General features: G+C 55.0%; 1 protein-coding gene across 3 annotated transcripts in view; it reads left to right on the top strand.

Annotated features, from left to right (window-relative positions):
* SPOCD1 (SPOC domain containing 1) overlaps nt 1-11,666 on the top strand; it is a 28,045-nt gene extending 16,379 nt beyond the window's left edge. For 2 of the 3 annotated variants that reach the window (XM_025389572.1, XM_025389562.1), the window contains 14 exons: nt 377-418; nt 1,462-1,638; nt 1,939-2,061; nt 2,215-2,269; nt 2,592-2,676; nt 3,482-3,641; nt 3,759-3,875; nt 5,373-5,498; nt 7,856-7,967; nt 8,194-8,344; nt 8,618-8,768; nt 9,338-9,427; nt 9,713-9,899; nt 10,837-11,666. In XM_025389572.1, the coding sequence (XP_025245357.1) occupies nt 1,558-1,638; nt 1,939-2,061; nt 2,215-2,269; nt 2,592-2,676; nt 3,482-3,641; nt 3,759-3,875; nt 5,373-5,498; nt 7,856-7,967; nt 8,194-8,344; nt 8,618-8,768; nt 9,338-9,427; nt 9,713-9,899; nt 10,837-11,486 (2,088 nt within the window). In that variant the 5' untranslated portion in view covers nt 377-418; nt 1,462-1,557 and the 3' untranslated portion in view covers nt 11,487-11,666. Of the gene's footprint in view, nt 1-376; nt 419-1,461; nt 1,639-1,938; nt 2,062-2,214; nt 2,270-2,591; nt 2,677-3,481; nt 3,642-3,758; nt 3,876-5,372; nt 5,499-7,855; nt 7,968-8,193; nt 8,345-8,617; nt 8,769-9,337; nt 9,428-9,712; nt 9,900-10,797 lie in introns of all 3 variants that reach the window. The other variant, XM_025389553.1, reaches the window with a different exon arrangement.
* Nucleotides 11,667-14,733: the final 3,067 nt, after the last annotated feature.

The raw sequence follows: 14,733 nt of genomic DNA, 5'->3' as shown, positions 1-14,733 counted from the left end.
ATTCTCCTGCCTCAGCCTCCCGAGTAGCTGGGATTACAGGTGCCTGCCACCATACTTGGCTAATTTTTGTATTTTTAGTAGAGATGGGGTTTCACCATGTTGGCCAGGATGGTCTTGAACTCCTGATCTCAGGTGATCCACCCACCTCGGCCTCCCAAAGTGCTGGGATTACATGCATGAGCCACCACACCCAGCCTGATGGACTTTTTTTAATTAACCATTTTCCCTTTGATGGACAACTTTTTTGCTATAAGTACAACTCAGTGAACACTGAACACGTACCCTTTCAACAAGAATGTCTTCTTTTTGTGAATTCCCTGCCATGGGGTGGCTGGGTCCTATGGATTCTAATCTCTGCATCCTCTTTCTCTCCAAGGAGGAAGTGAAAATACCCCATGGAGTGAAGCTTGTGTGTTACGTAGGTTTTTACGTTTTATTACTGCTTTTCTTCCTCCGTTTCCTCAGGTGGGGTGGAGTGGCAGGGCTCCTCCACAGTGGATGTGGAGATCCTACCCCCACCCAGCCTGCCCTGCCCCGGTGGATCCTAGTGCTCCCCTCCCTCTATAATGTTGTAATGTTGGATCTTAGACTTTTAGTTTCCTGCAGACCTTGGAACCTGACCATTTCATGATCATTCATTCAAGGATTATTAGTCTTCAGACTCACCTACTTTTAAAACAATCCCCTATGGTTTGCAATAAGTGAAAAGAATTGAAACACACTTAAAATGGGCTAAAAGCCTAAAGAAAGCAAGAAAAGAGGAAGGAGAAGGGGGATCTTGTTACAATAACACCTTACTCTCTACCAATCCTGGAAAGGTACACCTGCCAGGCTCAAAGTTAACACTGAGCTTCCTGGCAGCCATAGCAAAAAGGGGAGCAGGATAGACTCCATAGTTCATTAGAAGAACAAAATCTGTGCACCTTGAAATGGTCATGAAAGGATTTCTTTAATCAGCAATAGAGGAGTGATCAGCAGCCTTACAGAGTGTAAGCCTTACAGATGACTACATTTGGCTGCTTCAAGGGAGAGGCAGACAAGTCAGTGACCCCTGAAAGGGTCACGACAGAGCTTTGAACAGGAGGAGGTGGAGTCAGAACAAGGCGTGTCCCTTCTGATGAGATGCATCTGTGGTCAGAAGGAGGGTGAGAGGGTCCTGGCACAGAGTCCAGCTAACTGTGAATGTGACTGGGGGTTAAGGGGGAAGTTGAGAAAGGATGGGGATGGAGACAGGCTCCTCTCTTGGGACAGAGGCTAGCCAGGTCGCAAACATTCACTGAACACTATGTGCCAGGCCTTTTCCAAGCATTGGGAATTCAGGGGGAACCAAGACAGGCGTATTCTCTATCCTCAGGGAGCTTATAGTCCAGTGGGAGATTACAATTACAGGTGAGGCGAGCACTCTGAAGGTGGGGACAGTGGCTGGCCCTGCTTGCTTCTGAAGTGCGATCTCCCTCGTAGCTGGGTTCTGGGCCAGTGATCCAGCTCCTGGGGGCCGTCAGCCACGGCCAGGCAGCGGGGCAGCTGCCGCCAAAGCTGGAGGTTCTGGAGGACCTGATGGAGGTCAGCTCACCCTCACCTGCCCAGAGGCTCAGAAGAAAGAAGAGGCCCATGGCGCAGGGCCCCGCTGGGTGCCAGGTACAGAACGAGCGATGCCATTTAATCCTGCTGGGAGAGGCACCTTCACACCTGATTCACAGAGATGTCCCTGAGGCTTAGACAGAGGGTGCCACTTGCTTGCGGTCATTCAGAATAGCCAGAGGCAGGGTTAGGCCCCAGCCTGCATGGCTGGCCTGGGCTCCATGTGTACTTCCTTCTGCAGCTCTGAATTCAGGGTGGACTGGCGGAGGGAGGGGCTGGGCCTCCAGTGCATCTGGGGAGGGAACAGTCCCTGGCCTCCATTTCCAGCTAACTAGCTTGTCTGCTCCCTGCCCCAAGGTTTTCCAGCCTCCTCCAGGAGGCACAGCAGGGGACCCTGGTGGCCTCTCTCACCCCTTCTACCCTCCAAGAAGCGGTTCCCTGGCCCTTGGCGACCCCACCTCGGACCCTGCGTGTCCCCAGGTGAGTGCTTCTGCCCTGGCCACGTGCCTCCTTCATTGGAGCATGGGTCAGGGAGGATGTGGGAGTGGGGAGGTGACTAGAGGAAGCAGTGTCCCCTGGGCTGGAAGGCTGGGCCCACCAGCACAGCCTCAATTCCTCACACCTCCCCCACAGAGTGGCCCAATGGAGGCTGAAGAGGAGCCTCTGCTGGAGCGGGCAGAGGACTCAGGTGAAGGGCCCTGGAGGGAGCCTCCTCTGCTGGCCCCTGGCTTCCAGAGACTGTTGGGGTCTGGGGAGGACAAGGGCCCAGCTCCTGGCCCCAGCCCCTGCTACGACTCTTCTCTCCCCACATCCCATCAGCCTGTAGCTCCTCCCCAAAGGGGTGGGGGCCACTGGCTGCCTGGTCTTGGCTCCCAGATGGATAGAGGGAGAGGTCTAGGTCTTCGAGGGTGGGACCCCTCTCCGGTCTGCCTAAGCCCGTCAGTCTTGAGTCAGCCCCCTCCCCTTCCCCCTGGGCACCCCTGGGAGCTTGTGACACTCTCTCCCCACAGCTCAGCTCCAACAGGAGAAGCCATCCCTGTATATCGGGGTGCGGGGCACTGTTGTCCGTTCCATGCAGGAGGTGCTGTGGACTCGGTGAGACCTTGCTCCCCACTCCCCTGACATCCCAAGGGCCACCCTCACATGCCCCCATCTCCAGGGCCCTGCCACGTTCTAAGGGCTTCTGGGTGTCTGGCTAACCCTGTTTGGTAGCTGTGCCAGGTCTCTTGCCCACACAAAGAGCCAGTGGAGAGCTGAAATTTGAAGCTGAGTCTCTCTGGCTTTAAGGCTGTGCTTCCCCACTCAGCTGCTGCAGTTCTTAGCCTCGGCTCAGGTCCATCCACGTCAATATCACCCGCAGCAAATACTTTCACACAGTGAGAGGCTGTGCTGGGAGCGGCTCAGAGATCTGAGCCCAGAGCTCTCATTTGCTGATGGAGAGACCAAGGCCCAGAGGGGGTCAGACTTTGCAAAGTCCACATAGCAAGTCAATGACAGATGACACCGAGGGCCAGGGCTCCGTTCCCTCCCCCTGACTCCTTCCTTACTCTGACCTGATCCCAGCTTCCTCCCCTCCATGCATCCCGTGGGCCAGAGATGGGTCATGAACTGGCGAGTCAGACAATCGGGTTTCAAATCTTGCTTTTGCCACTAATTACACGGCTGTGAGTAAGCCCCTTATTTTCTCTGAGCCCCAGTAACCCCATCTGTAAAAGGCGAATGATCCTATCTCCTCCTCACAGAGTAGGGATGAGAATAAGTAGGTTCCTGCAGGGAAACACCCATGACAGGAACAAGTTGGCCCAGACCCTGCTGCCCACCCATTTGCCTCCCTCTGGGATTAAGTGCCTGGAGAGCCTCCTGGGCTCAGTGCCCCCCCGCCCTGCCCTGGCCTCTACAGCCTTCGGGAGCTCCCAGACTCGGTGCTGAGTGAGGAGGTGGTGAAGGGCATCGCTGCTGGCATTGAGGCAGCCCTCTGGGACCTGACGCAAGGCACCAACGGCCGGTACAAGACCAAGTACCGCAGCCTGCTGTTCAACCTGAGGGACCCCAGGAACCTGGTGAGCAGGGCTTTGGGCTGGGCCGGGTCCCCTCTCTGAATCTCAGAGCCCCTGCAGGATGCTGGAGTGGGGGAGCTCTTTCAGGGTATGGTGCAGCCTTGCCCCCTACCCCCACAGGACTTGTTTCTCAAAGTGGTTCATGGAGATGTCACCCACTACGACCTGGTACGGATGAGCTCGATGCAGCTGGCCCCCCAGGAGCTGGCCCGCTGGCGGGACCAGGAGGAGAAAAGGGTGAGTGCTGAGCCCAGTCAGGATGGGTGAGGGGATGTGGGGGCAGTGTGGGTGGCCTGAGGTTGGAAGAGGGAGAGACAGAGACAGGGAACGAGGGAGGAGGAATTCAGAAAGACAGAAACAAGGAAACGGAGAAGGCAGACAGGGAGTCAGAGAGACCCTCCCCACAAGAGAAACAGGAGAAGGGGTGGAAATGAAAGGGACTGGGGATGGAGAGCTTGGTAGAGATGTGACACACTTGGTTTTCAATGGAGCTGGACTGTGGGGTCGGGGGCTGGGGGAGGACTGTGGTGAGACCTGGAGTCTGGAGTCCTGAGGTACCTCTCTTCCTATCCCAGCTTCAGATGCCCTGGAAAAGACTGGAGGTCTTCCTGGTACCCCAGGTTGAGGGAGGGGCCCCATAGCCCCCAGGATTCACAGCTGTGTCCCCATGTACCCTGTGGCCGTGGGTCTCTCCCTGCCTGGGGTCTGCTCTGGGACAGGGAAGCTGTGGCACTGAGCGGGCTTTGGAGAATGCTCACCTCATATTTGTTGGTGGCCCAGTGAGAGAAGAAGGGACTGATTTAGGGGCTGAGGCCACTGGGATGGGGCGAGGCACTCCAGCCCCTGCACTGGAAGACACCGAACTGATTAGAATGAGTAACCAGAGTCCATCAGGTGAATCTGTCCACTAGAGGCTGAGCTTCTGTCCAGGCTCTGTGGGGGTCAGGGATCAGGACCGCCTTTGTAATTTGCGGGAGCCAGTGCAGAATGAAAATGTGGGGCCCTTTGTTCAACAACTGCTGAGAATTTCAAGGTGACAACAGAGTGCTAAACCAAGCGTGGGCCTCCTAAGTGCAGGGCCCTGAGTGATTGCACAGATCTCATGCCCACGAGGCTGATCCCCCCAGACAGGAGCAGACCCCCTGTCCTCCAGGGGTTGTTAGAAAAGGAGAGACAGGTTTTCGGGAAGCATTGCAGGTAGAGTGACATTGATCAACAGTAAGACTCACAACTAGCATTTACTATGAGCCATGTTCCAGGCTAAGCACTCTATATATGTTGTTTAATATAGTGCTTTTAATTAGATTCCTACAGAACAGATAAACTGAGGCTTAGAGCAGCTAAGTGCTTGCCCCAGGCCATACCATCTTATGAATTTTATTAATGGCCCAGTGGGAACTCCAGAGCCTGCACTCTTTCAGCAATACCACACCCTTCCCAGAAGAGGATGAGGTACAGTCAGAGGTTGAATTGACCTGGGGTGAAAGCAAAATCTAGGAAGGCTTCCTGGAGGAGGCAGGACTTGAAGGGTGAATCAGTGGAATATGGAGAGGTAGCGCTAAGGGTGGAGGGCTTCCCAGGGGAAGGGTATGACGGAAGTAGAAGTGTTGACGGAAGTAGAATTGTGAGGCCCCTCACAAGAGAGCGGCCTCAAGGGAGGAAAGTGAGCACTTGGGCTTTTGATGGCCAGAGGTCCCCTAATTGGGCTCAGCTTGGGCTGCTCCGCCTCTTCAGGGCCTGAATATCATTGAGCAGCAACAGAAGGAGCCGTGTAGACTTCCAGCCTCCAAAATGACCCACAAGGGCGAAGTGGAGATCCAGCGGGACGTGGACCAGATGCTGACCCTGGAGGATCTGGTGGTAAGTTGGAGCGTGACCTGGTGCTGGGCAGAGCCCATGCCTGGGGGTCCCACGCCTCGCCTCACCAGCGGTGTGGCCTTGGGCATGTCACCTGACTGCTCTGAGGCCCACTTTGTTTGTGATAAAATAGGGACCGCGATCCTTAATGCATAGGGGAACATGGGATGGGACAGTGCTGCTGGCACAGGCCTGCCAGTGCCTTGTCACTGTCGGTCCTCCTCCTTTTGGCCTTACCCCAAGGTCCCCACATGAGTGGTATTAAGTCCCATCATCATAGTCATCTCCAACCTCAGGCATTCTGCCCAGATCTCTGCTGGGAAGCAGCAGGCTGCGCTGTTCCAGGCAGTGACTTTTTCAGATGGAAGGAATGAAGACCCTCTGTATTCAGTGGATTGGTTCAGGGATGCTCCAGGCAGGGAACCACCCGGTGCCCTGGCAGTCCATCCAGAGGGCCTCCTGGAACTTGTCCTCAGACCTGGAAAGCCAACAGGAGTGACAAGAGTCTAGGGGTCTTGGCGCCGAGGGTCTGCTCCATCCTTACGTCCGTCCTGCTCCTTCCTCCCCCTTGGCCCCGGCTTGCACATAGCCTGACATGGTGACTCAGCAGCCCCAGAATCCGTGAAGCCATCATCTCAGACTCCTGCAGTTGATTAGAACTTTCCCTTGGCTCCCTTCGGTCATTCTCAGAAGGCCACTCTGGCTGTAGTTGAGTGTTGTGTGCGTCAGATGTTCACCTGGGTCTCATTAGCTGCGTGTTCAGGAGAGGGGTGCAGGGCAGGTCCCTTGAACTATATTCAGTCAGTCAGTACATTTATGGGCACCTACCAGGTGCCAGGCACGGTTCTAGGCACTGGGGAAGTGACAGTGAACAGACAGAAATCCCTGCTCCCCACTCCTACCACTAATATTCAGGCCAACGATTGGGAGAACTTCTACCTGTGCCAAGAGGAGCCCCAAGGGGTGTGGCTGCTCCCCAGTCTAAATCAGTTTGTATTCCCTGAACAAACTGAAGGCAATATAGGAGAAAAACCTAGATAGCCCCGAAGAGGAAGAGAGAGAGGAGGTGGGAGGGGAGGGGAGGGGAAAATAACACATGATAACAATCTTTACTGTTTATTGAACACCTGCTATGTGCCCCTTTACAAGCAGTGTCTCATTTACATCTCACAATGGCCTAGGAGATCGGTGCTATTCCCTGGCCATTTCTGGGGTGCGGAACCTGACGCCATTTACACAAGGTCACATATGTGTGGTGGGGAAGCTGAGATTTGAACCCATCCTGTCTGACTCCAAAGCCTGTGCTTTGAGACTGTTCTGGAGGTGGTTGATAAGAGCAGAGTTTCAAAATCTTCTTAAACCGTCCTAAAGCAATGATTGTTTTATGTTTAAAGCTATTTCTAGTATGAGGAAAAAAAGTGATTTGGCAATAGACGTCAAGAGTCTTTAAAATGTTCCTTATCCCTGATTCTGTCATCTGCTTCTGAAATCTTATCCTAAGGACATAATTTAAAGTTTAGGAAACTACTTTCTGCACAAAAATGTCCTCACTGCTATTTAGTAATAGTAAAAACCTGGAAATGACCCAAATGCATAGCAACAGAGGTGAGGTGTCCACTCCAGTCTCACCCCATCACAGCAGTGTCTATGGGGACTATATGACGTGACAAACGCCTCTGCTATTATTAGTGGACAAAAAGAGAACACTAAGTTGAATATTTTATCCCAGCTATTTTAGGAAAAGGACCCCCAAGCCCCGTGTATAGAAAAAGATTATAAAGGGCAGGGTGCGGTAGCTCACGCCTGTAGTCCCAGCACTTGGGGAGGCCGAGACAGGCGGATCATGAGGTCAAGAGATCAAGACCATCTTAGCCAACCAACATAGTGAAACCCTGTCTCTACTAAAAATACAAAAATTAGCTGGGCGTAGTGGTGCACGCCTATAGTCCCAGCTACTCAGGAGGCTGAGGCAGAAGAATTGCTTGAACCTGGGAGGCGGAGGTTGCAGTGAGCCGAGATTGAGCTACTGCACTCCAGCCCGGGCAGCAGAGCGAGACTCCGTCTCAAAAAACAAACAACAACAACAAAAAACCAAAAACCAAAAAAACAAACAAACAAAAAACAATCACAAAAGAAATATCAACAGTGGTCTCTGAGTGGTGGGACAAGAAGGGATTTTCTTTTTAATTTTCAAGTTTTGGTGTTTTCCACATTTTCTTTATAAGTTCACAGTATTTTGGTAATAAAACAACATTTATTATTGAGAAAAATAAACCATATCCTGGGGCCCTCTACCCATGGAGGGCTCCTGGCGTCCCCAGCCACCTTCTCAGCCTACCCCTCTGTCTTCTGCCTCCCAGGGACCGCAGGTGTTCATGGACTGCAGCCCACAGGCCCTGCCCATCGCATCAGAGGACACCACGGGGCAGCATGACCACCACTTCCTAGACCCCAACTGCTGCATCTGCATGGGTGGGAGGGGACACGGGAGGGGTGCAGGGGTGGCGGCCAGGCTGGGGCTGAGCATGCAGTTCAGCAGCAACAGGGATTTGTGGCCTGGGGAGAGGGTGGCAGAGCGGGGGTGCCTGTGCCCCAGGTCACCTAGAAAAGCACCTGGTTCAACCCTGGCTCTAAAGCCCTGGACTGGCTTCAGTGCCGCTGCTGCCCTTGTTTCAGCTCCTGCCTCTGCTATTTGTAGACCGGGAGTCCTCGAATGAGCTGCTAGGCTCCTCCAAAGCCGCCAAGAGCTGCGGGGACAATATCTTCCAGAAAGCCCTAAGCCAAACTCCTATGCCTGCTCCAGAGATGCCCGAAGCCAGGGAGATGCCTCCCACAGAACCACAGGACAGGTGTGGGGTTGGGAGCAGGGAGGTGGATAACCCAGCAGGGCTGAGCGGGAGGCCACCAGCTGGGGCAACAGACATAGCACTGGCTTTTTCTGTGTGGCCTTGGGCAAGTCTTCCCTCCCTTGGGAGCCTCACTTTCCCCATCTGTGCAATGGAACTAATCGTCCCAGCCTCCTGGCTGCCCCCTGCACAAGACCAAGCTTGGGCCAATGTTCCAGTCCCCACAGTGCTGGGGAAGTCCTCATGGCCTGCTCTGTCTTCTATCCCTCCCTCTAGGGTCCCTCCATCTGGGCTCCAGGTGTCTGCTGCACCCACAAAGGCCCTGCCCTGCATGCCACCCTGGGAAGGTGTTCTGGACATGTTCTCCATCAAGCGGTTCCGGGCCAGGGCCCAGCTGGTCTCGGGACACAGCTGTCGGCTCGTCCAGGTGCACCTGCCCTCCTCGCCAGGGACTCCCTTACACACTGACCAGCCTAGGCAGCCTCTCTCTTTTGTTTTCCTTTCCTCTCCCCTCCCCCCCCCCCCCCTCCCCTCCCCTCCCCTCCCCTCCCCTCCCCCTCACACATTCTAAAACAAGTCATGGACACTCCTCTCTGTGCCTGGCCCTGTGCGAGGCATGGGAGTAAATGAGATGTTGGTCCCATTCCTACAGAGACAAACAGGGCGAAAGACTCCTTGTCACCCAAAGCACATAGCAAGAAGGGCCCAAAGGAGGGTTTTAAGAGTGATCGTTGAGTGACTTAATGATCAGCTAAAGTGTTGGATGAGGGCAGAGGATAGAGGAGGGAGGGAGGGGCTTCGGAGAAGTTGTAGATTAGCCAGGAGAGGCTGCAGACCTCCATGGGGCAATTAGAGCTTCCTGGGCAGCCACCGAGGGTACTGGAATACTGCCTGCCCATCTTTGCCACAGGCTGCAACCTTCCAGGTGGCTGGGAATGCGTCCACCCCGAGTGGTGGGAAGCTGGGGGGCTGACTGGCCATCCTTCCTGCCCCCAGGCTCTGCCCACCGTGATCCGCTCGGCAGGCTGCATCCCCTCCAACACTGTCTGGGACCTTCTGGCCAGCATCTGCCCAGCCGAGGCCAAGGTAACTGCCCACTCTTGAGCATCCCTTCTTTTCCTAGCACCTTACTCCCACCCTTGTGCCCCCTCCCTCTCCATTTCCAGAGCAGAGGCCTGGCTTGGATATCTGGCTCTAGTTCCCAGAGTGACTGCAGACTCACTGTGTGACCCTGGGCAGGTCCCTCTGTTTCCTCCTCTGGAAGATGGGGACATACTTTCTTACGGGGTTCTCAGGTTTCAGGGAGCCCAGGGGTGTTGGCAGGAGCAGAGGATGACTGCGCTTACAGCTGCTCTCCTCCTGCCACCTCAGGACGTCTGCGTGATCAGACTGTGCCCACATGGGGCCCGGGACACCCAGAACTGCCGCCTGCTCTACTCATACCTCAATGACAGGCAGCGCCACGGCCTGGCCTCTGTGGAGCACATGGGGATGGTCCTGCTGCCCTTGCCTGCCTTCCAGCCCCTGCCCACCAGGCTGCGCCCTCTGGGGGGCCCAGGTGAGTGCCCAGTCCCCATACCAGACCCTGCCTCTGCTCACTTGGTGACCAGACCAGGCACGGTTGACACAGTCACCCAGCAGAGGCAGGCACATCTCAGAAGGGAACTCCTTACCCAGCCAGGCAAATGTGAGAACAATGACAGCAATAGCTGATGCTTGGATATCATGAACTGCGTGCCAGCCATTGTTCTAAAAGCTTTACCTAGACGAATTCTTGTAGTCTCAAAATCACTCTATGAGAATGGTACTATTAGACTAGACTCTCCATCTCATAGACGGAGAAACTGAGGGAGGAAGAAGGCAAGTGACTTGTCGAAAGTCACACAGCCAGTCAGTAGCAGAACTGGGCTTCACTCCCAAGCAACATGACTTCAGAAACCTGGCCCCTAACCACCACACCACACTGCCTCTCAAGGTAGGCACCCTTGCAGAGAAACTCCTGGGACACCCAGGCAGCAGGACAGAGGCAGGACCTACACACACTTGACTGTAACTGTCACCTCAGAGAGGAGGGAGAGAGGTTTCACCACAGCCGCGGGGGGACCAAGCTCGGCCTCTGTGCACAGACACCCTCCACGGTGTGGCTCCGGAAAGCAGCGAGGGTGGCGGTGGGGCTTTACCCACTCCTGAGCAAAGCGCTTGGCCTTTCGACGCTCCATGTCCTGAGACAATGAGGTAGACTTTGAGTCTGTAGAGTCTTCAGGTCAAACCATCCATATGCCAGCCTCAGCCGGATGAGCCTTAATCCTACAGAGCTCAAATCTTCCAAGACAGTCCCATCTTCCCACTTACTTTTCCCAGCATCTCATGGGCCCCATCTCACTGCGGAGAAGCCCTTCCTGGGATCTAGCCTCCAGATCTGCTGCAGCTAAGCTGAACACAGTTCTCCCTCACAGGCCTTTGGGCTCTTCCTGTCTCCCCTCTTCTTTTCCCAGGTCTGGAGGTCACTCACTCAAGTCTGTTGCTGGCTGTGCTGCTCCCCAAGGAAGGGCTTCCAGACACAGTAGGGTCCAGCCTCTGGCTGGGGAAGGTTCAAAAGATGGTCTCCTTCAACAGTAAGGTGGAGAAGAGATACTACCAGCCAGATGACAGGAGGCCGAATGTGCCCCTGAAGGGCACCCCTCCCCCAGGAGGTGCCTGGCAGCAGAGCCAGGGCAGGGGCAGTATAGCTCCAAGGGGAATCTGTGCTTGGCAGAGGCCCCCCAGAGGCAGGGGGAGGCTCTGGCCAGAGCCTGAAACCTGGCAGGGTCCTGGGCGAGGGCAGTGGCCCCCAGAACCAGACTTGCGCCAGTCCCAGCATCCCTATTCAGTAGCACCAGCTGGTCATGGCTTTGGCCGTGGCCAGCACCTCCACAGGGACTCCTGTCCCCACCAAGCCCTGCTCCGGCACCTCGAATCCCTGGTGACTATGAGTCACCAGCTCCAAGCCTTACTGTGCCCCCAGGACAAGAGCTCCATTTCCTGCCCTCTGCAGTGTCTGTCCAGCCCCCTTGCAGCTCCGGAGCCCTCTGGCCCAGCCCCTGACTCCTCTTTGGGGATTACAGATGAAGCTGGCTCTGAGTGTCCCTTCCCTAGAAAGGCCTGACCCTCCTTACCCACCAGAATGGGTTTTGATGCCCTCACTAGTGTTGAAGCCGGTTCCAGAGAGAGACGGGGCTGCAAGGAGAGGATGGTTAGGTCTACCCACCTGCCCTGTTTGAGCTTCTTGTTTGACAGTGTTTGCTGTTGATTTTTTTGTTCAATAAAGAATTTGGCAAAATTGGGATTGCATCTGCTAGCTGGTCAGGAGAGCCCCTGGTCCTGGTCCGATGGTTGGGTGGGTGTGTCAGTGAGTGTCTTGTGCACAAATGTGCAGCCTTGCTCATTGCTGATCTGAGGTCCTGAACCATCACTGTGCCCCAGGGCACAGCTATTGCCATGGTAGTTTCTGGAGGCATTTTGCAAGTATTCTGAACTGGAAGGAAGAGGAAGTGGTGGGAAAGACAGTAGGACCAAGGTTGGGGGTGGAGAGAGAAATGGACAGAGCCTTTTGGAGGATCACAGACATCAAGAGATTGCTAGAGAGAAAAAAAGAGCAAGTTGCAGTGGTTTTTAAATTTTTCAGTTAATACTAAGATCTTTTTCCTTTGACTAGATGGGGAAGGACAGTACATACCTCCACCCTATTCCCTCCGAGTCTCTGTGTCTATGTGCTTCTGGGGGATCTCTGTGCATGGGTGTGCCTGCAAGCATGCGTGAGTATCCGTGTGAGTTTCATGGCCTGCCTGTGTGTAGGTCTCTGTTGAGGAAGTCAGGAGATCCAGATTGAGTGACTCCTCTCTGTATCTCTTGCCAGATCCCAGAGGCTGGTATTAGAAAATGTCAAAGGTCTTAGCCTTGGTGGTGGGCATTCAGGGTGGGGTTGGAGACTGCTATTAGGGTTGGATGGTGCTGCCTTGCCTTGGGGCTAGAATAATCTTCTAACAGCAGCTGTAACTGTCAAGTGTCTCATGTGGGGTGTACGTCGTGAGAACTGAGTCTGCGGACTGATGGGGGAACCAGCTGCCAGGGCCAAACCAACCCAGCGTGGGTAAAGGGGCCTGGCTTCCAGGAGAGAACCTCTAGAACCCCACCCTTCGCCCCGGGCCCAGAAGGGCCCTAACTCCCTCCTTGCCCACCCCTTCGCAACGTCCACCCATGTACAGGCCTCTCCCTGGACCCTGCCGGACTGGGAGGGGTGGGGCGATGTTGGGTTGGGGGAGCCCCTCTTCTCTGCCCCATGAGCTCTGCGGCTGCCCTACCGGCGGAAGACAGCAGAGGGGGCCCTCGGCCTTGGGATGGAGGTCGGGGCTGGCAGGACCGGAGTCAAAGCTGGGGGTGGGGCGAGGTGCGGGAACTCAGCAGAAGGAGTTGGAAGCGGGGGCGGCATGGGATGCGGGTGCGGGTGCGGTGCGGGTGAGGGGCAGGGAGAGGGGGCTGGACGGTTGAACCGGGGGAGGAAGCGGGGCTCCTTCGGGAACTTTTCCGGCTCGGAATGGCCTGGGAGTGCCGCAGCCTCCGCACTATATGCAAATGACGCAAATTACTATGCAAACCTACAGCTCCGTTTTGAGCTCACAGTTTGGGTGGTTTTCCTAATGCAGTTGGTACGGAGGGAAACGACTGTGCACCACCTCCCCTCCAGGCCCAGGGCTTCCTCCAGAGAGCTGCCAGAGCCGCTCTCCTGGAGCACGCAGGGAAGAGCGAGCTCTGTACTCTGGGCAGGGATGTCCTTTGGGGGCTTCAGTTTTCCCCTCTGTAAATGGGGGTGATAACGCGGCTCTGTAACAGCTCGCCCGTGGAAGGGCTGTAGGTGGGCCCCGCAATCCTGCAGCCTGCTAAACATGACACCCTCCCCCACCCTCGCCACCTTTTGGCCCCAGTCCACGAGGCCCTTGCCTCTCTGTCTTGGCAAAGGCCTGGAGCGAGGATTAGGCATGACGTTGCTAGGGGGCGTGGCTGGTGGTTGCTAGGCTCCAGGGACGTTGCTATGCAACGCTGGGCGGGTCTCGTTGCTAGGCCGGAGCTGGAATCGCCCCGGACCCAGAACGGACACCTTGCGCCCTGGGTTTTAGTGGAAGGCGCCTCAGGCTACCAGGGATCGCGACGCTGCTCTCCCGGTGACTTTCTTCGGGCCTGAGCTTCCCCCAGCTGGACGCAGTTTCTGAGGGTCCTTCCGGTTCACACACACTGTCACTCCGTGAGCCTCTTGGCTCCGGAGTGAAGAACGCTGCGTCTTTGTGCACGTGTCTGTGCGCCTGCCTGTTGTGGGGTGGGGGCGCAGAGCGGGTATCGCTTTTGGATTTCCATAGCAACTGCTCCTGTGTCACCCCATTGCTCCCAAAGGTTTGAGCGGTTGCTTGTACAAATTTACATATATCTGCATGTCATTAACATAGAGGCGGGGCCGGAACTTGTTGGGGCAACTATCCCTGGACGGTTCTCTTTACTGCTTCCTTATCCCGTCTGATGGGCACGTGGGCTGCGCATGCGTGTTTCGCCTGTCCGTGTTCTCATACGTGGGGTGGATGAGTGAGCTGTGATAGTGACCATCAGTTCCCTTTCCCCACGTCCCCTTATTGAACCCTTAGCATGAATCCATCCAGATATCCCTGACTGAAGACACTCGGCTTCCCAAGCAATGCCAGGCCTTGTTGGCACTCCAATTCTGCCCTTTTCTGGCTGTGTGGCCTTGCACACGTTTCGTTGCCCTCTCTGTGGCTCAGTTTTTTTCTCTGTAAACAGGGATACTAATCCCTAACTTACCAGGTTCCGGGGGGGTTAAACGGGATGCCACTTTTACACACACCAATTGCTGCTTTCTGGCATATAGTGTAGCAGGACGAGCCGCAGACAAAACTCCTCAGACACCGGATTACAGAAGGAAGTGGTCTATTCTGCGGGGAGCGTCCACAGATTCGCATCTTAAAAGCCGAGCTGCCCGAAAAAGACATTCTTGACCTTTTTAAAGGCTTACAACTTTAAGGGGTCCACGTGAAAGGGTCGTGATAAATCAAGCAAGCATGGGAAACGTGACTGGGGGCTACATGCATCAGCTAACAGAACAGAAAGTTTTATAATGCTTTTTTCGTACAGCATCTGGAATTTACGGATAACACAAGTAGTTTAGGTCAGGGGTTGATGTTATTACTGTTACTTTTTTTTAACTCCTAGGGCTGGGTGGTGGTGCCAAGGTTGTCTGGCTATTTATCTTACTTTTGTTTTTTTCCAACTTTTTGCTTTCTCTCTTTCCTCCTGTCTTGTGAACTGGGCAAAGTTGGGGGGAGGAGGGCGGCAGGAGTAGTAGTGGTCTC

Source organism: Theropithecus gelada, chromosome 1 (assembly GCF_003255815.1).
Source record: "Theropithecus gelada isolate Dixy chromosome 1, Tgel_1.0, whole genome shotgun sequence".
Classification (NCBI taxonomy): Eukaryota; Metazoa; Chordata; class Mammalia; order Primates; family Cercopithecidae; genus Theropithecus; species Theropithecus gelada.
Note: the sequence above shows the minus strand (reverse complement) of the source record. Positions and strands in the feature narration are given on the sequence as shown.